This window comes from Oncorhynchus mykiss, chromosome 10 (genome assembly GCF_057628025.1).
Source record: "Oncorhynchus mykiss isolate SJ-2025 chromosome 10, ASM5762802v1, whole genome shotgun sequence".
Lineage (NCBI taxonomy): Eukaryota > Metazoa > Chordata > Actinopteri > Salmoniformes > Salmonidae > Oncorhynchus > Oncorhynchus mykiss.
This window is the reverse complement of record NC_143031.1, coordinates 34,035,015-34,060,213: the sequence shown is the minus strand read 5'-3', so window position 1 is coordinate 34,060,213 and position 25,199 is coordinate 34,035,015. Positions and strand designations below refer to the sequence as shown.

Here is a 25,199-nt window from a genome sequence, read left to right as displayed (position 1 = left end):
CTGATCTGACAAGCACCTCTTACGTTTATTCGCGCCTGGTAGGAGACCGCCCCGGCCGAATTGTTGCAGATGCACCGGTAGACACCCCCGTCCGGCCCCGTGGTCTGGCTTATGTTCAGGTGGCTGACCACATGGCCCTCCTGGCTGGTGTAGTGGCCGATGCGGTGGCGGGAGTCCCTGATCACCGGCTCGTCGTCCAGCGTCCACGTCACCCTGGGCTCCGGAGTGCCTTTCACCGTGCAGAACAGTGAAACAAACTCGTTGGTTCCAAACACTTTCTCACTGAAGGAGGAGATGATCTTGGGCGTGCCATCTGGAGAGAAGTGGAGAGGGAGACAATATGGGAGATGGGTTAGCGCTAAAGGTGTTTCTTCTAGTAGATGGGAGGTGGGTTAGAACTAAAGGTGTTTCTTCTAGTAGATGGGAGGTGGGTTAGAGCTAAAGGTGTTTCTTCTAGTAGATGGGAGGTGGGTTAGGGCTAAAGGTGTTTCTTCTAGTAGATGGGAGGTGGGTTAGAGCTAAAGGTGTTTCTTCTAGTAGATGGGAGGTGGGTTAGAGCTAAAGGTGTTTCTTCTAGTAGATGGGAGGTGGGTTAGAGCTAAAGGTGTTTCTTCTAGTAGATGGGAGGTGGGTTAGAGCTAAAGGTGTTTCTTCTAGTAGATGGGAGGTGGGTTAGAGCTAAAGGTGTTTCTTCTAGTAGATGGGAGGTGGGTTAGAGCTCAAGGTGTTATAGTAGATGGGAGATGGGTTAGAGCTAAAGGTGTATGTTCTAGTAGATGGGAGGTGGATTAGCGCTAAAGGTTTTTCTTCTGGTAGATGGGAGTTGGGTAAGAGCTAAAGGTGTACGTTCTAGTAGATGGGAGGTGGATTAGAGCTAAAGGTTTTTCTTCTAGTACAGTGGTTCCCAACCAGGGGTACCAGGACTTGGTACTGTGTGTATCAAGAACAGTCTACCACATAAAGGACATCCAGCCAACTTGACAGTACTGTTGGAAGCATTGGAGTCAACATGGGCCAGCATCCCTTTGGAACGCTTTCGACACCTCGTAAAGTCCATGCCCCAAGAAATTGAGGCTGTTCTGACGGCAAAAGGGGGCGCAACTCAATATTAGGAAGGTATCCCCAATATTTTGTACACTTTGTGTATGTCAGTCTCATTAAGACTACAGAACTGGTAGTGTACAAGCTAAACCTTTAATAACAAGGTACAAGATAAGACATGAACTGACATGACACTTTCTTAGATGGGTGGCCTAACGAAAACTCACTCAAGGCCATGCCTCCAACAAGCCACACCTCCAGATCCACAGGTGGCCGCAGCTACAATACATTTTGTCCAAATTGATTTTATTGTACTTAACACATGCCAAAAGCATACCTAAAGCACTCAAATGCATTTAAATGCATTTACAGTGCATTCAGAAAGTTCAGACCCCTTCACTTTTCCCACATTTTGTTACAGCCTTATTCTAAAATGACTTAAATTGTTTGTTTTCCTCAATCTGCACACTATATTCCATAATGACAAATCAAAAACAGGTTTTTAGATTTTTTTTTGCACATTTATTAAACATAAAAAACTGAAGTGTAACATTTACATAAGTATTCAGACCCTTTACTCAGTACTTTGTTGAAACACCTTTGGCAGCGATTACAGCCTCAAGTCTTGGGTATGAAGCTTGGCACACCTGTATTTGGGGAGTTTCTCCCATCCTCTGCAGATCCAACCTGACAGCGCTTGAGAGGAAGCGGAGCTTTGCTGCACAGCTATTTGCAGGTCTCTCCAGAGATGTTAGATCAGGTTCAAGTCCGGGTCTGGCTGTGCCACTGAAAGACATTCAGTCCCGAAGCCACTCCTGAGTTGTCTTGGCTGTGTACTTAGGGTCTTTGTTCTGTTGGAAGGTGAACTAGTCCGAGGTCCTGAGCGTTCTGGAGCAGGTTTTCATCAAGTATCTCTGTAATTTGCTCTGTTCATCTTTCCCTCAATCCTGACTAGTCTCCCAGTCTCTGCCGCTGAAAAACATCCCCACAGCCTGATGCTGCCACCATCATACTTCACCGTAGGGATGGTACCAGGTTTCCTCCAGACGTGACAAAGAGTTCAATCTCGGTTTCATCAGACCAGAGAATCTCATGGTCTGAGAGTCCTTTAGGTGCCTTTTGACAAACTCCAAGTGGGCTACTTTTTTACTGAGGAGTGGCTTCCGTCTGGCCACTAACATAAAAGCCTGATTGGTGGAGTGCTGCAGAGATAGTTGTCCTCCTGGAAAGTTCTCTGGAGCCCTTCTCCCCTGATTGGTCAGTTTGGCTGGCCGGCCAGCCAGCTCTAGGAAGAGTCTTGGTGGTTCCAAACCTTCCATTTAAGTATTTATTTATTTTATCTTTATTTAACTAGGCAAGTCAGTTAAGAACAAATTCTTATTTTCAATGACGGCCTAGAAACAGTGGGTTAACTGCCTGTTCAGGGGCAGAACGACAGATTTGTACCTTGTCAGCTCGGGGATTTGAACTTGCAACCTTCTGGTTACTAGTCCAACTCTCTAACCACTAGGCTACCCTGCCGCCCCCTGCCACCCCAGGGTAGCCTAGTGATGGAGGCAACTGTGTTCTTGGGGACTTTCAAAGCTGCAGAAATGTTTTTCTACCCTTCACCAGATCTGTGCATCGACACAATCCTGTCTGCTACGGACAATTCCTTCAACCTCATGGCTTGGTTTTTGCTCAGACATGCACTGTCAACTATGAGACCTTATATAGACAGGTGTGTGCCTTTCCAAATCATGTCCAACCAATTTAATTTACCACAGGTTGACTCCAATCAAGTTGTAGAAACATCTCAAGGATGATCAACAGGAACAGGATGCACCTGAGCTCATTTTCGAGTCACGTAGCAAAGGGTCTGAATACTTACGTAAATAAGGTATTTTTTTTTCATTTTAATTTAATCAATTTTAGAATAAGGCTGTAACGTAAAAAAAATCTGTAAAAGGTCAAGGGGTCTGAATATTTTCCGTATGCACTGTATATTGGATCTTTGTCCAGCTACAATGAAAAGTTTGGATGAGCCGTAAAATCAAATCAAATTTATTTATATAGCCCTTCGTACATCAGCTGATATCTCAAAGTGCTGTACAGAAACCCAGCCTAAAACCCCACACAGCAAGCAATGCAGGTGTAGAAGCATGGTGCAGGTGTAAAACCCTCCATCCTCTTCGTTGTTTCAATATTATATGGCCACAGGGAGAAATTATGGTGCCTGTAAGTGTGACATAGCCTATTTCAAATAAATATATGTTATTATTTGTTCCTGTCACGCCTGCTCCCGCTATACCCCTCTGGCGTTCGACAGCCCCAAGCTCCCCAGCATTACGCACTCCTGCCACCATCATTACGCACACCTGCTTCCCTCGTCATGCGCATCAGCGATCATTTGGACTCACCTGGACTCAATCACCTGTGTCATTACCTCCCCTATATCTGTCTGTTCCCCGCTTCTGCATTAATTGTCATATGTCATTGTGTTACCTGGTTCTGACCCTGTTCCTGTCCTGTTCTACGTCTGTGCAAAATTAAATGTTCACTCTCTGTACATGCTTCTCAACTCCAGCGTCGGTTCTTACAGTTCCCGCTTTAGGCCTTATCAATAATGAATTGAATCTTGCTTATTGAAAATGTTTGGCATGCCAATGCTGAGCCATAATGTAATTTACAGTAGGCCTAGCCCCTATATCGGTGTGAATGCTATTGAGGCTATGCAATTACTTAGAACAATATGAATTGCAAATGGGTTCAAGTGAACTTATTTAGCAAAGATAGGTCTTCATTTTGTTATTTAGTGTCTGTAAGCCGTTTCCATTCACTCTGGGCTCCTGAGTGGCGCAACGGTCTAAGGCACTGCATTTCAGTGATAGCGTCACTACAGACACCCTGGTTCAAATCCAGGCTGTATCACAACCGGCAATGATTAGAAGTTCTGTAGGGCGGCGAAACAATTGGCCCAGTGTCGTCCAGGTTTGGCCGGTGTAGGCAGCCATTGTAAATAAAAATGTGTTCTTAACTGGCTTACCTAGTTAAAAATTAAAATAATTTAACAAACTATAACAGACTAACATTGGAGTTGATTCCAAGGAAATACATAAAATATCATAAATGCACAACTTAAAGCAAGCACATATTTTGCCATGAAGACTTGACACACTTGACACACCCACAACTTGTTTATTCATCAAAACTCAGCCCTTCTGCACCAACGCCAGCAAGTGTGCCGATAATTGGGATAGTGAAAATAGCAAAAATATTTTTTACACTCCCCTGAACCTATTGTGCTTCCACCTGTGCTTAGATTTACCATTGCGTTAGGTTTGTAAAAATAGAGCCCTAGATGTCATAGCCATGCATTTCTGGAATTGTCAGGCATTACATGCACTTTAGCAAAAATGCAAATGTACATGTATTTGAAATATATTTTACGTGAAGTTAAATATATTGAAATGTCCGTGTGGGGATCATGATGAGCACATAGTGTCCATTCAAGCTAATTCTGTATATTTCCATATACTGTATGGATTTCACACGTGGGCCAGCGAGAGAACTGAGTAGAGAGAGGTTTTGAAATTGTTCCTCCTCCTCCCTATTATAGATTATCAATACCGTCTTTATACTGGTCCATGGCAATGGGAGACAGTTTCCCCAGCAACGGAGCACAGGCGATGTGAGCAATGTGAGGCTTGTTCTGATAATCTAATAACAGGGGCTGTGGCAGGGCTTTACTGCAGCTCTCATTAACACACACACACACACAATCAATGGTTGGTGTTCCCCCATTCTGCATAGTCACACAAACACTATGCATGGTCACATAACGCTCACACGCACATATACACTAAAAACACCCAAATACCCAAACACAAAAACCCACATTCAGAGATGTTCCCTACTGTTATTCACAGTAACATCACTCATATGTAATCAAATAACTCCCTGACCACACAGACATCCACTGATTGTACTGACCTTCCAGGATGACCTGGACAAAGTCCTGGGCGGACATCTTGCCGTTCCTGGCGAAGCACTGGTAGGCTCCTCCATCACTCTTAGCCATCCCAGCCATGACCAGGTTCTCCCGGTTGTTTCCAGTCATGCGGACACTGTTTCCAGGGTAGATGATCTCTCCATTCCGGTACCAGGACAGCTCGTACTCCTCCGAGCCACTCACGCTGCACGACAGAGACACCTGGCTACCCACGCTGCCTTTCACCTTCCTCGGGCTGACCACCGCCTTCAGCGGCTCTGGAAGAGTTACACGTATGTCAATGTGACATTCTCTATGTCAGCTAAATACATATCAACTCTGAAATGGATTTTAAACTCCAAAGACTAACATAATCTTAGATCAGTGGTTCTTAACCTTGTTGGAGGTACTGAACCCCACCAGTTTCATATGCGCATTCACCGAACCCTTCTTAATTGGAAAAATAAAAGTATTTTTTCAAATTCAAAACAGGTATATATTTGACTGGTGCACAAAATGAAGCGTGCATCAACATCACTGTGTTCAAAGAACAAAATCTAAGTGCGTGGCAATTGCTTGCTTCAGTTCTGTGGGTACAGAAATGTCTCCGATTCCAGATACATCTTCGATCTTACTTACACAGTCGTCCAGCAGGGGAAAGTTTGCGAAGTTATTGTTCTCTGTTCGTCGTTTCCATAACGGTAGCCTTTTTTGAAAAGCCTTCAGGTTTTCCTCCGCTTCGATGATGTTGACTCCACCGCCCTGCATCTTTTGATTAAGATGATTGAGAGCTGCGAAGATATCAGCCATGTACGCTAAAATGAGAATGTACTCAGAATTTTTGAAGCAATCTGCATGGCAATGTTGGTGCTCTTGCAAAAACAGGGCTAATTCCACATGCACGGCAAAAACACGATTCAGCACCTGTCCCCGGGATAACCACCGAACGTTAGAATGGTACAGAAGTACCTCGAATTCAGAGCCCATTTCTTTACACAGCTCACTGAAGATGCAATGCCGCAGAGCACTAGTTCGCACATAGTTCACGCATTCCACTACAATTTTTAATACTTCTGCCAGTTTTGGAGGCAAGGTTTTTGTTGCCAACGCATGCCTGTGCAGAATACAATGCGTAACAATGATGTGTGGTGCATCGGCTTTCACTAGCGCACCAAAACCAGACTTTCTTCCCAGCATGATTGGAGCTCCGTCCGAACAAACTGCAGAAACCATATCCCACGAAAGATTGTTGTCTTTGAAGAAGTCATCCACAAGTTTCTTCACATCGGCTGCCTTAGTTGTTGTTGTAAGAGGCTTACAAAATAAAAAATCGTCCTTTATCACATTGTCTTTCACATAGCGCACAAATACAGCAAGCTGGCTTAGATTGGAAACGTCTGTGGTCTCGTCCAGTTGAAGGCTGAATTTTGCCGGGCTTGAAATCAGATCTGCAACTACTTGAGCCAAGATGTCGTTGCTCATGTCCTCTATTCTGTCGCTGATGGTGTCATTTGAAATAGGAATTTGTGATGATATTCGCCATCTTCAACACAGCTGGTTTTATAAGTGTTTCACCAATGGTGTGTGGTTTGCCCTGCTTTGCGATCAGGTAAGCAACTTCGTACGATGCTGTGAGGATCAGTTTGTTGATGGGTACAAAGCCGAGAACAGGCTGAGTAGCCTTTTCATCTAATCTGGCTCTCTTCACCTTGAATTCAGCGAGCGTTGTGTTCTTGTATTTTCCATCTCCATGCAGCTTAAGGAAGTGTTCTCTTAGTTTTGCCGGTGCTAGACTAGAATTGCTCAACTTGGCATTGCAAATCATGCAGTTAGGACGCTGACTCCCATCACGTTCCGTTATACATGTGAATCCGTATTGTACATATTCGTCCGACCACTTTCTTTTTTTGCTCGACATAGTAAGTATGAAGGCATTAAAATATTAAGAAAGAAATCACAAGACGTACCATCACGACAGTCACAAGTCAACTACTGAGCGCACCAAATTCCCTGCAGCACAGATAGGCCAAGCGATGTAGCGTGATCACATGCAGCCAATGATGGCCAAGCGGAGCGTGTCATCACGAATCATATGAATCGGATGTGTGTCTTGACCTCCGCCGAACCCCTGAGACTGACTCACCGAACCCCTGGGGTTCGATCGAACCCAGGTTAAGAACCACTGTCTTAGATACACAGTAACAACAAACATACTGTACATTTAGCACAACATGCTGCACACAGTCTATTACTGACCTTTGACCTGCAGCCTCCCCACCACCTCTGCATTGCCATAGCTGTTCCACACCTCACACACGTAGCTTCCCGTGTCACTGGGCTGGGCCCTCTCGATCAGCAGGCCCGTCACACTCTGCCTGAAGCGGCTGTCCGGCTCCAGCGGTCGGTTGTCCTTCAGCCAGCGGAATTTGGGGGCCGGGTGACCAGATGCCTTGCATGGGAGCTCCACCCGGTGTGATGTCATAACCTCGCGACGCTCAAAGCCATCCAGGATGGCCGGCGCCGAATTAGTGGGGTCTGAGGGAGGAGCAATGGCCAAAGGTGAGATGGATTCAATATTTAATAGCCATACTCTTTTAACTAGCTTGGAGCAGGTTCAGATTGAAGGAGTGAAGGGAAACATTAGTCAAACCTAGCAATATTCAGAGTGTATTCCATGCAAACATTGGCACCCAGACTTGCACAACAGAAAGGCATCCAAGCTGTAATGTCCCTCTGCTTACCTGACAAAAAGAGACGTGCACTGTTGCTCTGCCTGGTCTCTCCCGTGTAGCGGTGGCGTGTCATACACCTATAGTTATACAATCCATCCTCATTCTGCACGTCCAGGATGTACAGGGCTCCTGTGGAGGTGCTGAGGAACCGAGGCGCTGCGAGACAAAACATACATCACATCGTTACACATACTGTACATACAGAAACATGCTGTACAACCATCTGTAGCTTTGCTTTTGAATTGAAATTCACACCAGAATGGAATCAATTCAAATTGTATTTGTCACATGCGCCGAATACAACAGTTGTAGACCTTACAGTGAAATGCTTACTTACAAGCCCTTAACCAACAATGCAGTTAAGAATATAACACACAAAAAAGAAATAAAGTAACAAATAATTCAAGAGCAGCAGTAAAATAACAATAGCGAGGCTATATACTGGGGGTACCGGTACAGAGTCAATGTGCGGGGGCACCGGTTAGTCGAGGTAATTGAGGTAATATATACATGTGGGTAGAGTTGTTAAAGTGACTTAGGCATAGATAATAACAGAGAGTAGCAGCAGCGTAAAAGAGGGGGGCAATGCAAGTAGTCTGGGTAGCCATTTGAATAGATGTTTAGTAGTGCTATGGCTTGGGGGTAGAAGCTGTTTAGAAGCATCTTGGACCTAGACTTGGCGCTTCGGTACCGCTTGCCGTGCGGTAGCAGAGAGAACAGTCATTGACTAGGGTGGCTGAAGTCTGACAACACCACCCTGTGTAGACATTATAAAAACACTCAAAGCCCTACTAACAGTTGATATAGAATATCAAAGTGGCTTTGCAAATATTTGCCTGGCCATGAGACTACAAACACTGAACACCAGTTCCAGCCCATTTAGATGAACACATCTGAGAGGAAATATGACAGGGCTGTGTGTTGTGTTGTGTCAGTCTAACACAGCTCTTTATCATGTAGCACTCTCTCTCTCTCTTTCTCAGACTAAAGCAGAGGGACCCAGGGATAGAGATCGCACAGAGCTTTGATATGGCATCGTGGCACGGCGCAGCTCTGGTCGGTTGTGCTAACATCATGCTAATTCGTGGGAAAACTGGGAATGAGGGCGGGGGGGGTCGTCAACGTGAAGGAGGGCTAATGCCTTATGCCTGCCGGAGCTGTCAAAGCAGGCTGGGAGGATATTCCTCAGTCACAGATGATAGAGGATAATGTTTCGGTTGGTGTTGGGGATGTGTAGAGTACCTCCCATTTCCTTCCCATCTAGCCTATGCCAGTCAGTATTGAAGCTATGAGAATCAGTTCAGTGACCGACACCTCTTATAGAATATTGTCTCAAAAACACAAAACCCATTACAGCACTGCTTCAATCTACACTATTTTCAACATATTTTGCCCAAATTGTAATTTTGACACAGAAAGGGAAACATTTGTATTGCGACATGCTGTATTGGTTTTCCACTGGGCCACGTCATTTCAATGTGGATAATTGGGTAATATCTTGTTGTTACGTTCCCCAGTTTATGTGTTGTAGTTTGTGTTTGTGCATGTGTTTATTTCAGGAAATGGCTTCCTGAAATCCCTCAAGCAGCTGATTGGTCGACTCCAGGGCTAATTGGAGAGCTGACCCCGCCCCCTCGTCAAGACACAGCTGTCTCCAGTTACATTCATTCTGAAGCTATATAAAAGCCAGTGTTCTGTTCAGGAGAGAGAGATTTTGGAGGTATGGATTACTGAGAGAGATTTGCTGGGAGGTCATTGCAAAGCGATTGTTTGTGATAGAGATTTTGCTGAGGTCAATGCAGAGCGATTGTTTGTGATAGAGAGTTTTTTGCTAGAGGTTGATTTTGATGGGAGTTCATTGCTGGGAAGTTGGTATGTTCTGTGAGTTTGTTGCTCAGGTAGAGCTTATTTGATGTCCTTTGTTTTTTAGTTTGTTTGTGAAATTGTTATTCCCATGTTTCATTTGTTCCCAGGGGAGAAGGGGAAGGCACCTTGGGAGTGCTTAGGCAAGAGGCCCGCGGGCATACATATACCCGTAGTATATTCATTGTCTAGGCACACTAGGTAAGACCTGGGCGGACCACTCCCTGTATTTTGGTTAGGGCACCAGGTGGTGCTAAATTAGGTAAGTAGTGGGTAGGCAGGTAAGATAGGAGAGGGGGGGGCTTTGAGATTTACTTTCTTTGCTTTGGTTCCGTCCAGCCCCTTTTCCCCATATTACCGTGTACAGGAATAAAGTCCTTGTAAAACGGTACCACATTCTGCCTGTTGTCATTCTTACTCGCACCTACAGTCCATACCTCTTTCGCTTCACAGAGAGTTTAGTTGTAGCAGGGGGTTGCGTTCCCTCTTCATAGAGGCGTGAGTAACATTGTTGAGACGGTGACCAATGAGATTACAACTAGGAATTGATTCACGATAAGCATAGGACCCCGGTTCAAATGTTTAAGATACGAGTGCATGTTGTGGCAGTCTAACAAACTCCAAACCAATCCAAATGTAGCATGTAGAATCTCAATTCAACGGCTCAGACACAAGAGGCATGTGGCAGGGTCTACAGTCAATCTCGGACTACAGGAAGAAATCCAGCCCAGTCACGGACCAGGATGTCTTGCTCCCAGGCAGACTAAATAACTTTTTTGCCCGCTTTGAGGATAATACAGTGCCACTGACACGGCCTGCAACGAAAACATGCGGTCTCTCCTTCACTGCAGCCGAGGTGAGTAAGACATTTAAACGTGTTAACCCTCGCAAGGCTGCAGGCCCAGACGGCATCCCCAGCCGCGCCCTCAGAGCATGCGCAGACCAGCTGGCCGGGGTGTTTGCGGACATATTCAATCAATCCCTATACCAGTCTGCTGTTCCCACATGCTTCAAGAGGGCCACCATTGTTCCTGTTCCCAAGAAAGCTAAGGTAACTGAGCTAAACGACTACTGCCCCGTAGCACTCACTTCCGTCATCATGAAGTGCTTTGAGAGACTAGTCAAGGACCATATCACCTCCACCCTACCTGACACCCTAGACCCACTCCAATTTGCTTACCGCCCAAATAGGTCCACAGACGATGCAATCTCAACCACACTGCACACTGCCCTAACCCATCTGGACAAGAGGAATACCTATGTGAGAATGCTGTTCATTGACTACAGCTCAGCATTCAACACCATAGTACCCTCCAAGCTCGTCATCAAGCTCGAGACCCTGAGTCTCAACCCCGCCCTGGGTACTGGACTTCCTGACGGGCCGCCCCCAGGTGGTGAGGGTAGGCAACATCTCCTCCCCGCTAATCCTCAACACTGGGGCCCCACAAGGGTGCGTTCTGAGCCCTCTCCTGTACTCCCTGTTCACCCACGACTGCGTGGCCACGCACGCCTCCAACTCAATCATCAAGTTTGCGGACGACACAACAGTGGTAGGCTTGATTACCAACAATGACAAGACGGCCTACAGGGAGGAGGTGAGGGCCCTCGGAGTGTGGTGTCAGGAAAATAACCTCACACTCAACGTCAACAAAACTAAGGAGATGATTGTGGACTTCAGGAAACAGCAGAGGGGACACCCCCCTATCCACATCGATGGAACAGTAGTGGAGAGGGTAGCAAGTTTTAAGTTCCTCGGCATACACATCACAGACAAACTGAATTGGTCCACTCACACAGACAGCATTGTGAAGAAGGCGCAGCAGCGCCTCTTCAACCTCAGGAGGCTGAAGAAATTCGGCTTGTCACCAAAAGCACTCACAAACTTCTACAGATGCACAATCGAGAGCATCCTGACGGGCTGTATCACCGCCTGGTACGGCAACTGCTCCGCCCTCAACCGTAAGGCTCTCCAGAGGGTAGTGAGGTCTGCACAACGCATCACCGGGGGCAAACTACCTGCCCTCCAGGACACCTACACCACCCGATGTTACAGGAAGGCCATAAAGATCATCAAGAACATCAACCACCTGAGCCACTGCCTGTTCACCCCGCTATCATCCAGAAGGCGAGGTCAGTACAGGTGCATCAAAGCTGGGACCGAGAGACTGAAAAACAGCTTCTATCTCAAGGCCATCAGACTGTTAAACAGCCACCACTAACATTGAGTGGCTGCTGCCAACACACTGACATTGACACTGACTCAACTCCAGCCACTTTAATAATGGGAATTGATGGGAAATGTAAATATATCACTAGCCACTTTAAACAATGCTACCTTATATAATGTTACTTACCCTACATTATTAATCTCATATGCATACGTATATACTGTACTCTATATCATCGACTGCATCCTTATGTAATACATGTATCACTAGCCACTTTAACTATGCCACTTACATACTCATCTCATATGTATATACTGTACTCGATACCATCTACTGTATCTTGCCTATGCTGCTCTGTACCATCACTCATTCATATATCCTTATGTACATATTCTTTATCCCCTTACACTGTGTATAAGACAGTAGTTTTGGAATTGTTAGTTAGATTACTTGTTGGTTATTACTGCATTGTCGGAACTAGAAGCACAAGCATTTCACTACACTCGCATTAACATCTGCTAACCATGTGTATGTGACAAATAAAATTTGATTTGATTTGCATCGATCAGAAAATCGATTCAAACATTACCAATCACTGGTTCACAAAAATATTTTTGCTCATATTACTTTCTTTCTAGCTTCCAAAAATACCTTTAATCTTTTGTGACAAATGCATCCTCTCCTTCAGTGTCAAACTAAGCTGCACATGATGTTGACAGTCGTTAATCTACAAGTAATTTTGCATGCTGAACAACCCCAGGCAATATCAGCAGCCTAACTGCACACTGTGTGCAGCTTTGCAAGATGACCATTGAGAGGTAGACCTATTCCTGATGTGGCACATGTTTGTGTCACCTTCAACATTCAAATATGTATTACATGGCTTGCATATTATTAGGCTTTATTAGTTGAGTGACAACCACTATAATTTATTTTTATCAAATAAAAAATGTGTTTTACAGTAGCCTAAACTACTGCTGGAAACAACTCTCATCTGGCTATAAGTAGGCTACATGCTGATCGGCGCTTGCATTACATTTTATTTGGATTGTTCAGGTTCACCATCAGCAAAAGTTTGGGAAATTTGGTTTGAAACAATCAGAATTTATATTTTTAGATATACAGAGTAAAGTTGATCATTTCATAACGAGAACAGCAATCTCTTTTGCTACCCGCACTGCATTTTCCAAGAGGGAGAAAAAGAGAAGCTAACACTTTTAATCTGCACAAATGTGAAATTAATTAGTGGGTGATGATGATTTCAAAAGAAAATAATATCTTCCTAATATTTAGCTGCCCTCAGAACAGTCTCAATTTGTCAAGACATGGACGGACTCTACAATGTGTCGAAAGCATTCTACGGGATGCTGGCCCATGTTGACTCCAATGCTTCCCACAGTGATGTCAAATTGGCTGGATGTCCATTGGGTGGTGGACCATTCTTGATACACACGGGAAATGGTTGAGCGTGAAAAACCCAGCAACACTGCAGTTCTTGACCCACTCAAACCTGGCACCTACTACCATACCATTCTAAGGCACTTAAGTGTTTTGTCTTACACATTCACCCTCTGAATGGCACACATACACAATCCATGTCTGAAGGGCTTAAAAATCCTACTTCAACCTGTCTCCTCCCCTTATCTACATGGATTCAAGTAGATTTAACAGGTGACACCAATAAGGGATCATAGCTTTCACCTGGTCAGTCCATGTCCTGAAAAAAGCAGGTGTTCTTAATGTTCACACACACACACACACATACATATCAAACCGCATCGATTCATTCCTCTAATCAAACCGAATCGCACCGAATCGTTTAAAGCTAAAACGTTTCGTTCCTGTATCGTATTGGAAACCATGTATCTACTATAAATATGCATTGAATCGTCTTGAACGGGCAAAAATGCACATTCCTTATTACAGTCTATATTCACCCACTCAAAAATCAGCCAAAATTCTTTCAACCATCTAAAAGCACAATAAAATTCCAATGGAAAAACAATTTCTGATTATTGTTTTAGTTGTCACCCAAATATCTATAACTGCGCTTTCAACTATTTAAAAGCACAGCAAAGTTCAGGAATACAATGTCAATTTTTTAAAATGTATACACCAAATGAATGTGTTATCACTTTGCTTCATCTAATAGCGGAACCAAATCAAGTGGGTTGCCATTGAGATTACATTAAAAGTTACTCATTTTAAGGTTGAATGTTGTAAGATAGTACTACTATTATATAAGTAATACAACAAGTAATACAATAAGTAAGACAACTCAACCAAATATCAGCATTTAAAGAAGATGTATGTACTGCTTGGATAGTTACATCTGAGCCACTGGCTTAATCACATTCTTTAACTTAAAATGATGGTTGAGTTGGAGACATGAATCTATCATATCATTTGTGAACTTGTCGACAAGTTTATATGCTTTTTATTGTATTTGAAAAGTGATATTGAATTGTGTTTGGTTGTCAAAGCAACCAAATATAAACATTTCAGGGAGATTTAAATCTGTTTGGATAGTTCCATCTGCGTCACTGAATTTCCAAATCGACATGATGCTAATTTTGTAAATGATTAAATATTTGATCTCTATACAGCTTTCTGTTTCCAAAACTAGAATCTGTAACAAACATAATGTACTGCATGTTGTAGACTTTACCCTTTGCTAAAGTTTCCCAAAAATCTTGTTGTTTAGAAGGAGTGTAAGGTCGAATTGAGTTATTGCACATTCACACTTCACAGAGTAGGCATTCCCTAATGGAAGTATGCAAATACATCCTAGAACATGCCAATAGGATCTCACTAGCTCGTGCTTGGCTCTGCCCACTTTCTTGCTTGTTCTGCCCACTATGATTCATTTGCTCCCATTGGAAATGACAGACTCTGGTCTATCTTGGGTTAGCTATAAAAATCTTTGGCTACAAATAGTCATTTTTGTCACAAATCTCCCACACCAAATAGCCTGAAGCCACAGGGCTCTTCTCGCAGACCTCATTTACCTACCCGGAAGCATTGTGAAGCGTAGGTCGGGATTCTTGACCTGTTAACATGTACATAGAACAACACAGCAGCTTTTCAGCATGTTTTGTTATTTCTGTATGACTAAAAATTGACTATGAAGTTGTCTCTTTTACAATGCGGGTCAATTGAAAATTATGTTTGTTTTCCCCAATTTGTGGCCGTGGTCGAGGGGAATTCCTTTTTATGGCGTGGATTGCAGTTGAGATTACATTAAAAGTACAGTTGAAATCGGAATTTACATATACTTAGCTTGGAGTCATTAAAACTCCATTTTCAACCACTCCACCAAATTCTTGTTAACAAACTATAGGTTTGGCAAGTCGGTTAGGGCATCTACTTTGTGCATGACACAAGTAATTTTTCCAACAATTGTTTACAGACAGATTATTTCACTTATAATTCACTGTATCACAATTCCAGTCGGTCAGAGGTTTACATACACTAAGTTGACTGTGCCTTTAAACAGCTTGGAAAATTCCAGAAAATGATGTCATGGCTTTAGAAGTTTCTGATAGGCTAAATGACATAATTTGAGTCAATTGGAAGTGTAACTGTGGATGTATTTCAAGGCCAACCTTCAAACTCAGTGCCTCTTTGCTTGACATCATGGGAAAATCAAAAGAAATCAGCCAAGACCTCATAAAAAAAATTGTAGACCTCCACAAGTCTGGTTCATCCTTGGGAGCCATTTCCAAACACCTGAAGATACCACGTTCATCTGTACAAACAATAATACGCAAGTATAAACACCATGGGACCACGCAGCCGTCATACCGCTCAGGAAGGAGACGCGTTCTGTCTCCTAGAGATGAACGTACTTTGGTGCAAAAAGGGCAAATCAATCCCAGAACAACAGCAAAGGACCTTGTGAAGATGCTGGAGGAAACAGGTACAAAAGTATCTATATCCACAGTAAAACGAGTCCTATATCAACATAACCTGAAATGCCGCTCAGCAAGGAAGAAGCCACTGCTCCAAAACTGCCATAAAAAAGCCAGACTATGGTTTGCAGCTGCACATGGGGAAAAATGTCATACTTTTTGGAGAAATGTCCAAAAATAGAACTGTTTGGCCATAATGACCATCATTATGTTTGGAGGGAAAGGGGAGGCTTGCAAGCCGAAGAACACCATCCCAACCGTGAAACACGTGGGTGGCAGCATAACGTTGTGGGGGTGCTTTGCTGCAAGAGGGACTGGTGCACTTCACAAACTAGATGGCATCATGAGGGAGGAAAATTATGTGGATATATTGAAGCAAAATCTCAAGACATCAGTCAGGAAGATACAGCTTGGTCGCAAATGGGTCTTCCAAATGGACAATGACCCCAAGCATACTTCCGAAGTTGTGGCAAAATGGCTTAAGGAAAACAAAGTCAAGGTATTGGAGTGGCCATCACAAAGCCCTGACCTCAATCCTATAGAAAAGTTGTGGGCAGAACTGAAAAAGCGTGTGCGAGCAAGGAGGCCTACAAACCTGATTCCGTTACACCAGCTCTGTCAGGAGGAATGGGCCAAAATTCACCCAACTTATTGTGGGAAGCTTGTGGAAGGCAACCCAAAATGTTTGACCCAAGCTAAACAATTTAAAGGCAGTGCTACCAAATACTAATTGAGTGTATGTAAACTTCTGACCCACTGGGAATGTGATGAAAGAAATAAAAGCTGATTTATTTCATTCTCTCTACTATTATTCTGACATTTCACATTCTTAAAATAAAGTGGTGATCTAACTGACCTAAGACAGGGAATTTTTACTAGGATTACATGTCAGGAATTGAGAAAAACTGAGTTTAAATGTGTTTAGCTAAGGTGTATGTAAACTTCTGACTACAACTGTACATGGTTCAAGTGATCAATGCCGTTCGAGATTCTGCACAGATTATTACAGCAATTGTGAAGATCTCCACAGACCTGCAATAACCTTAACTTTAGACTATTTACTGCATTACAAAAGTAATATTGAATTGTGTGTGGTTCACAACGTAACAAAATACCAGGTACAAATTCAAGGTTGAAATTTGTTGAAATTTGGTAACCATGATGATTACCATGATGATGATGGTTGAAATTTCACTCTCAAAACAACAGTTTATTACTCTTTTCAAATCTAGTGTTTTTAGATTCCACTTCACAATATGTTGACACATTATGTTGAAACAACATTTATTCTACCAGTTCGTGCCCAGTGGAATGGGCCTTTGTATAGAATGCTACAAGAATCAAAAGAAAGCAGTCAAATTAACCTCTGTTCATGTAATTGATGTTTAATTAAAGAATATTGATTCAACCTTGTGGTGGTTTACATTTAATAGAAAGTTGAAAGAGTTGAAATAAAGAAGGAGAAAAAAACATACACACGGAGAAAAACTGAAATAGAGAGAATGAGAGAAAGACAGCTAGAGAAGGAGAGAAAGAGAGAAAGACAGCTAGAGAAGGAGAGAAAGAGAGAAAGACAGCTAGAGAAGGAGAGAAAGAGAGAAAGAGATAAAGATAGCTAGAGAAGGAGAGAAAGAGAGAAAGATAGCTAGAGAAGGAGAGAAAGAGAGAAAGATAGCTAGAGAAGGAGAGACAGAAAGATAGCTAGAAGGAGAGAGAGAGAGAAAGAGAGAAAGATGGCTAGAGAAGGAGAGAGAGAGAAAGATAGCTAGAGGAGAGAAAGATAGCTAGAGAAGGAGAGAGAGAGAGAAAGATAGCTAGAGAAGGAGAGAGAGGGAGACTAGGGGGATGCAGAAGCAGCAGTGTATTGTGAGGAGCGAGCGTTGACCTAGTTAGAGCATGGATTTGATATCCTGAAGGGCTTTTCAGCTTGTGGTCTAGCTGCAGTTGTGTGTGACAAGCAACCACTGGTAAAATAAGGGGGAAAGGAGAGTGTGCATACATCTGTGTGTGTGTTATCAGAGGGGGAAGCAGTCAGTCTCTCCTGTCTTTTTTTCTCCTCCTTCTTCTCACCTTCTCCTGAACCTTGCCTGACAAGCTGCTAGATGTCGAAAGGTGACAAGATTTGGTTCTATGGGTTTATGAATGAGAGGCGCTTTCATTAAAACAGACTGCCCTTCATCCGTGGGTAATGTGAGGGTGAAGCAAGGTGTGTGTGTGTGTGTGTGTGTGTGTGTGTGTGCATGCACGCTTCAAATGCATGTTAAAACAGCACGAGTGCTGGGTTAGTGACAAACACACACACACACACACACAAACACACACAGAGAGCAGCTATATTGTTGAATCCCTCTCCTCCTCTCAGTGCAGGGCTGTAATCAGATTTCTGATTCATGCGAGGGGTGTGTGCATGCGCTTCAAAAGCCTGTTAAAACAGCACCAGCACTGGGGGTCTGTGACACACACACAATTACACACACACAGAGCCTCTAGATTGTTGTATATTGAATCCCTCTCCTCCTCTCAGTGCAAGGCTGAAATCAGATTCCTGGTGCAAACTTAGGGGTTTCTCTCTACAACCATCCATGATCATATTTATTTTCTCAAGCCCAATTAATCAATACATTTTTTAAACAACAATAATTTAGCATTTGGAATGTTCTACTGTCCCCTACTACAGTAACCAGAGACAAAACATTTGTCCATACATCTGACCTCATACCCCAGTCCTCTCTGTCTGTGTCCCTCCCTTTCTCACACCGTGTCTCTGCTCTGCTGAGCGATGGATCCTAGCTGGGACCACGCTTTTAAAGGAGAAGACCCTCCCTCACCTCACCCCGCTCTCTCTCGCTCTCTCTTTTTCCACTCTCTCTCCCAACTACACTCTCTAACACCAGGATCACGATCAAGGAGCATTGTGTGTCTGAGAATTTGTTTTCCCTGTTAGTGTGTGTGTGTGTGTGTGTGTGTGTGTGTGTGTGTGTGTGTGTGTGTGTGTGTGTGTGTGTGAACGTGTCTCTGCAACACAGGGCTACACAGATGCTTGGTCAATTATAACAATCCACAGCACTCTACTGTGCCCTCCCCTGCTCCCCCAGTCCGCCTGCTGCATACTAACACAAATAAGGTCTGAGAAAGAGAGAGAGTCCTCTGTGATAACGCAAAGCTCTGTGATAACGCAAAGCTGTGTGTGTGTGTGTGTGTGTGTGTGTGTGTGTGTGTGTGTGTGTGTGTGTGTGTGTGTGTGTGTGTGTGTGTGTGTGTGTGTGTGTCAGTGAAAGTATCTGTGTGTGTCAGAGTATGGCAAATGGCATCACCAACCCCAGGTGGCACCAAGCCCCTTCCATCCCCTTCCCCTCTCCTTCCTCTAGCCAGGTGCTTGGCATGGCCATAGTCAGGGACACAAGTCCCCCTTCTGTGAGTTTCCACAATATATTAAATTGTTCCTCATACAAGCTGCAGAGCTTTCACATAGACTCTGTATTCTCTACAGTTGAGGATTTTGCTGAAACTTTACGAAATCACATCCATGGATAGAAATTCAACAATATTGCACACAAAAATGAATAACAATAACAAATCATGTGATGACATTGTTGAGCTCTTTCTGCAGGCTGACCTATACTTGATGGGTGACAAATGCCATCTGCCTAAAAGGTAGCTTTCTCCATGCCTGTCAACAACACCGCCGCATAGGACCTGCAGCTCAGCTCTGAGGCTTCTGCTGATTGTACACTAATACAGACACAAGGAGAGAGAGAGAGAGAGAGAGCGAGAGAGAGAGCGAGAGAGAGAGCGAGAGAGAGAGCGAGAGAGAGAGAGAGAGAGCGAGAGAGAGAGAACCTCTGGAATACAACCACTCTGTCATCTGAAATTACTTACAAATTAGCATGCACCAATGTACTCCCTGTGCAAGAAAGAGAAGAAAAAAAGAGAAGACAACTTTCATATGCTAATACAGATCATGGCCAGGCAGAGCAATTATCAAAAACAATTCAGCCATATCTGTTTGACAGATCCCATCAGGCGCCTGAAGAATCTGACCTCACAGACTCGCTCTCTGTCTCTGTCTAAATGGGAGGAGAGACATAGTTGGGCATTTAAATGCTTCTTTCACAAACATTTTTCTCATCCCTTCGCTGAGTTAATGGTATAATGTCACAATGCAAGCTGTCTTTTAGGAGCATAAAGACTTTTCATATCACTTTTGAACTGAACCACGGCAGCTGATCAGCACACTCGCATAAATAAAAACTACAGCCCTGCTATCTTTCAACAACAAAAATAGAAATTGGCTTCATCATCATTCTGATTCTCCTCCAAGGAGGGCAGAAGCCCTTTCCCTCTAGAGCCAGCCTGTTAACTGTAGCTGGTGCTCTCTGTCTCTGCCAGGCTGTCTCTGCCGTGTTGGGGAGTGGAGGTTGGTTCACGCCCTGAGACAGGGGTTATTACTGTCACTGTAACCTTGGCCAGTCAGTCACACTACCTAACATTAACAGCAGTACGCTGGCCCTCCTGAAGCTATCTGCATCTATAATATATCCTCTACACGCTCTCTCTGTCTTCACTCCCTCTGTGTGTATGCACGCGTGCATGCGTGCGTGCGTGTTCCCTGCTGCGCAGAGACTTGAACCTGCTGTTGAAAAGACATGAACTGCATAATTATCATGTTCTCTCCACTTCTGAAAGACTCTTTTAAGTATTCGCAAGATTCCACATACTATAATTATTTTCAACCCAGGACTGCTGTGTACAGTAAGTCCTGTATACAGTGCATTCGGAAAGTATTCAGACCCCTTCACTTTTTCCACATTTTGTTAAGTTACAGCCTTATTCTAAAATGGATTACATAATTTCTTCCCTCATCAATCTACACACAATACCCCATAATGACAAAGCGAAAACAGAAATAGCTTATTTACAAAAGTATTCAGACCCTTTACTATGAGACTCAAAATTAAGCTCAGGTGCATCCTGTTCCCATTGATCATCCTTGAGATGCTTCTACAACTTGATTGGAGTCTACCTGTGGTAAATTCAATTGATTGGACATGCTTTGGAAAGGCAAACACCTGTGTATTTAAGGTCCGACAGTTAACAGTGCATGTCAGAGCAAAAACCAAGCCATGAGGTCAAAGGAATTGTAGAGCTCCGAGACAGGATTGTGTTGAGGCACAGATCTGGAGAAGGGTAGCAAAACATTTCGGCAGCATTGGAGGTCCCCAAGAACAAAGCGGTCTACATCATTCTTAAATGGAAGACGTTTGGAACCACCAAGACTCTTCCTAGAGCTGGCCGCTTGGCCAAACTGAGCAATCAGGGGAGAGAGACCTTGGTCAGGGAGGTGACCAAGAACCATATGGTCACTTTGCCAGAGCTCCAGAGTTCCTCTGTGGAGATGGGAGAACCTTCCAGAAGGACAACCATCTCTGCAGCACTCCACCAATCAGGCCTTTATGGTAGAGTGGCCAGACGGAAGCCACTCCTCAGTAAAAGGCACATGACAGCCCGCTTAGAGTTTGCCAAAAGGCACCTAAAGGACTCTGACCATGAGAAACAAGATTCTCTGGTCTGATGAAACCAAGATTTATCTCTTTGGCCTGAATGCCAAGCGTCACATCTGGAGGAAACCAGGCACTACTCATCACCTGGCCAATACCATCCCTACGGTGAAGCATGGTGGTGGAAGCAACATAATGTGGGGATGTTTTTCAGCAGCAGGGACTGGGAGACTAGTCAGGATTGATGGAAAGATGAACGGAGCAAAGTACAGCGAGATCCTTGATGAAAACCTGCTTCAGAGTACTCAGGACTTCAGACTGGGGTGAAGGATCCCCTTCCAACAGGACAACAACCTTGGCTGTGCACAACATTCCCCATCCAACCTGACAGAGCTTGAGAGGATCTGCAGTGACGAATGGGATAAATTCCCAAAATACATTTACATTTTAGTCATTCAGCAGACACTCTTATCAAGAGTGACTTACAGGATCAATTAGGGTTAAGTGCCTTGCACATCAACAGATTTTTCACCTTGTCGGCTTTCGGTTACTGGCCCAACACTCTTAACCACTAGGCTACCTGGAATGTTGGCATAATACAAGCTTGTAGCGTCATACTCAAGAAGAATCTAAGCTGTAATTGCTGCCAAAGGTGCTTCAACAAAGTACTGAGTAAAGGGTCTGAATACTTATGTAAATTTAATATTTCAGTTGTTTATTTTTATTGAATTAGCTAAAATAAAAATGAAATGTTTATGCTTTGACATTATGGGGTATTGTGTGTAGATTGATGAGGGGAAAAAAACATTTTAGAATAAGGCTGTAATGTAACAACATTTTGGAAAACTGAAGGGGTCTGAATGCTTTCCGAGTGCACTGCATGTAAGAGTAAAAGAGTAGAAGAGGGACTGACTGTACTGTAATTAGCAGGCCTCAGAAGTAGCTGTGTATCTATATCACAGCAATGTACTGTACAGAACAGCAGAGGGGGATCCCGCCACATTACCCCTCCTGTAATAACCACCATTTGTCACCATTACAGGAAGCTGTTGACAGCTGCTGGGGTTGTCAGGACAACGCTATCCCTCTCCCAGAACCTTCCCACCAAACAAGTGTCTGCATACTGTACTAAGCACACAATCGAAACACATACACAGACGATAAGTTAGTGCACACACATACAGATTTACACAGATACATCACATTTTCTCTAGCTACAGTATATGTTCCTCTCTCTTACCTGGTTGAGCTTACATTTTGGGAACAGTGGAAGGCAAGTTAGATCGTCTAACATTGAACCCAGGCAGGCCATGTAGTGTAGATGTACATTATGTATGCAGAGTTGAGTGAGTAACAGTTTCTCTACATGGTGATAATCAGGAGCAACATCCCTCTCTTCATTAACTAGTCACAGTAGCCTGGGGCTAATGACTCCCTCTCTCACTCCGTATGTATGTACGCCTGCGTGGAGGATAAAGATGTCATATTCTGCCTGACTGAACACACACTACTGCTATTAACTTTGGATGGACGTTTAACATTGTCCCAGTGACAAGACAATAATAGTTGAACTAACGATGTCCTGGAGCAAGAGACTGTATCAATCACTCACTACTGTCTGTTGTTGGTCATTGCACGGCATGTTTTAAATTCATATGTAACATTCATATATTGATATATCTAACGAGGATCAAGGCATTAAAAATGATTGAAAAAACAAATAAATTATCATCTGCAGTACAACCCCATGACAAGAGCAGGCCGAGACGATGTTCCCTAGATACAATAATTACTAAAATAGGGTCACACACACGTACACAGACACACACAGTAGTGGCTTAAGGGCATGATGATGTTGTGATGAGCACAACTGTCTCAATGCCCATACTGCTCATTAGCACTAACTTAAAGCAGTTCCGTGCTGTCTACTACACACAGTCCTACTGTACTGAAGCAGTTTGTATTGAAGCTAATGTTTCCATGTTTTGGAGCTGAGGTTCTTTGGTTCTTTCGCTCTTTCATGGCCAACTCACACGCATGCAAACATACAAAAGCGCCACGTGTCTGGATGTGACTACAGGCTCATTTCAGCCTCTTTTCTTCTGAAATGAACAGGGGCCATTGGGCCATGGTGAGTGACTGTGCGTCCTAATTGGCCAGTGTTAGACTCAAGTCATTAAGCCACTGATGGCTGTGCATTTACAATGCTATCATTGGCTTCTCCCTGGCCAATGCTAAATGGCCCCAGTGTTGGGCCTCAGCTGTATACCTCATGAATATGTATAGTATTCCCCTCTCAGCTGCACTGATGTGAAACCTTTGTGCATAGGGCTACCGCACCACACTGGCAAGCATTAAGGAAGCTGTCATTATCTATTCAATTACTATCTATGATCTGAACACCCAAAATGATGCCACATTTGGAAACAAATGAGCTTTCTATGCACATGACAAACAAGTGGGCCTCTCTCCAGAGAGAGAGATAGAGAGAGAGAGAGAGAGAGAGAGAGGGGATTCCACATGCACGCACACACAAACACCTGTCCACTTTCATGTCCAAACTGTTTTTTGTTGTTGTTTTTTTTTACAAATTCTGTATTGTAAATGTCAATGCAACTGCCGATAACCAGTAACCTAGCTAAACCTCTTAACACACCTATGAAAATCCAACTCAGCTAAGTGAGAGAGAAAAAATTCAGTGGAGAATCTTTTAATCCTTGCAATGTTTTATTTGTGCTTCCCATGACCGGGTTATTGTATTTTAATGTGTGTATATACACACTACGTGGCCAAAAGTACGTGGACAACTGTTCGTCGACCATCTCATTCCGAAATCATGGGCTTAATATTGAGTTGGTCCCCCTTTGCTGCTATAACAGCCTCCACTCTTCCGGGAAGGCTTTCACTAGATGTTGGAACATTGCTGTGGGGACTTGCTTCCATTCAGCCACAAGAGCATTATTAAGACTGGCTCGTTGTCGGCGTTCCAATTCATTCCAAGGTGTTCAATGGAGTTGAGGTCAGGGCTCTGTGCAGGCCAGTCAAGTTCTTGCACACCAATCTCGACAAACAATTTCTGTATGGACCTCGCTTTGTGCACGGGGGAATAATCATGCTGAAACAGGAAAGGGCCTTCCCCAAACTGTTGCCACAAAGTTGGAAGCACAGAATCATCTAGAATGTCATTGTATGCTGTAGCGTTAAGATTTCCCTTCACTGGAACTAAGAGGCCTAGCCTAAACCATGAAAAATAGCCCCTTACCATTATTCCTCCTCCACCAAATTTTATAGTTGGCACTATGCATTCGGGCAGGTAGTGTTCTCCTGGAATCCGCCAAACCCAGATTCGTCCGTATGACTGCCAGATGGTGAAGTGTGATTCATCACTCCAGAGAACATGTTTCCACTGCTCCAGAGTCCAATGGCAGCGAGCTTTACACCACTCCAGCCGACGCTGATATTGCGCATGGTGATCTTAGGCTTGGGTGCAGCTGCTCGGCCATGGAAACCCATTTCAAGAAGCTCACGACTACAGGGAGGAGGTGAGGGCCCTCGGAGTGTGGTGTCAGGAAATAACCTCACACTCAACGTCAACAAAACAAAGGAGATGATCGTGGACTTCAGCAAACAGCAGAGGGAACACCCCCCTATCCACATCGAGGGGACTATTGGAGATGATGGAAAGTTAAGTTTCTCAGGGTACACATGGAGAAACTGAAATGGTCCACCCACACAGACAGCATTGTGAAGAAGGCGCAACAGCGCCTCTTCAACCTCAGGAGGCTGAAGAAATTTGCCTTGTCAGCAAAAACACACAAACTTTTACAAATGCACAATTGAGAGCATCCTGTCGGGCTGTATCACAGCCTGGTACGGCAACTGCTCTGCCCACAACCGCAAGGCTCTCCAGAGGGTAGTGAGGTCTGCACAACACATCACCGAGGGGCAAACTACCTGCCCTCCAGGACACATACACCACCCGATGTCATAGGAAGGCCAAAAAGATCATCAAGGAC

The 25,199-nt window shown here is 43.9% G+C and overlaps 1 protein-coding gene across 3 annotated transcripts in view; it reads right to left on the bottom strand.

The window, feature by feature from the left end:
- dscama (DS cell adhesion molecule a) overlaps positions 1 to 25,199 on the bottom strand; it is a 179,823-nt gene that overhangs the window by 55,961 nt on the left and 98,663 nt on the right. For 2 of the 3 annotated variants that reach the window (XM_090186395.1, XM_036990093.2), the window contains exons 4-7: positions 7,753 to 7,899; positions 7,268 to 7,546; positions 5,014 to 5,289; positions 17 to 313 (exon numbers count right to left, since the gene is read on the bottom strand). In XM_090186395.1, coding sequence (XP_090042521.1) covers positions 17 to 313; positions 5,014 to 5,289; positions 7,268 to 7,546; positions 7,753 to 7,899 — 999 coding nt within the window. The remainder of the gene's footprint in view (positions 1 to 16; positions 314 to 5,013; positions 5,290 to 7,267; positions 7,547 to 7,752; positions 7,900 to 25,199) is intronic. The other variant, XM_090186396.1, reaches the window with a different exon arrangement.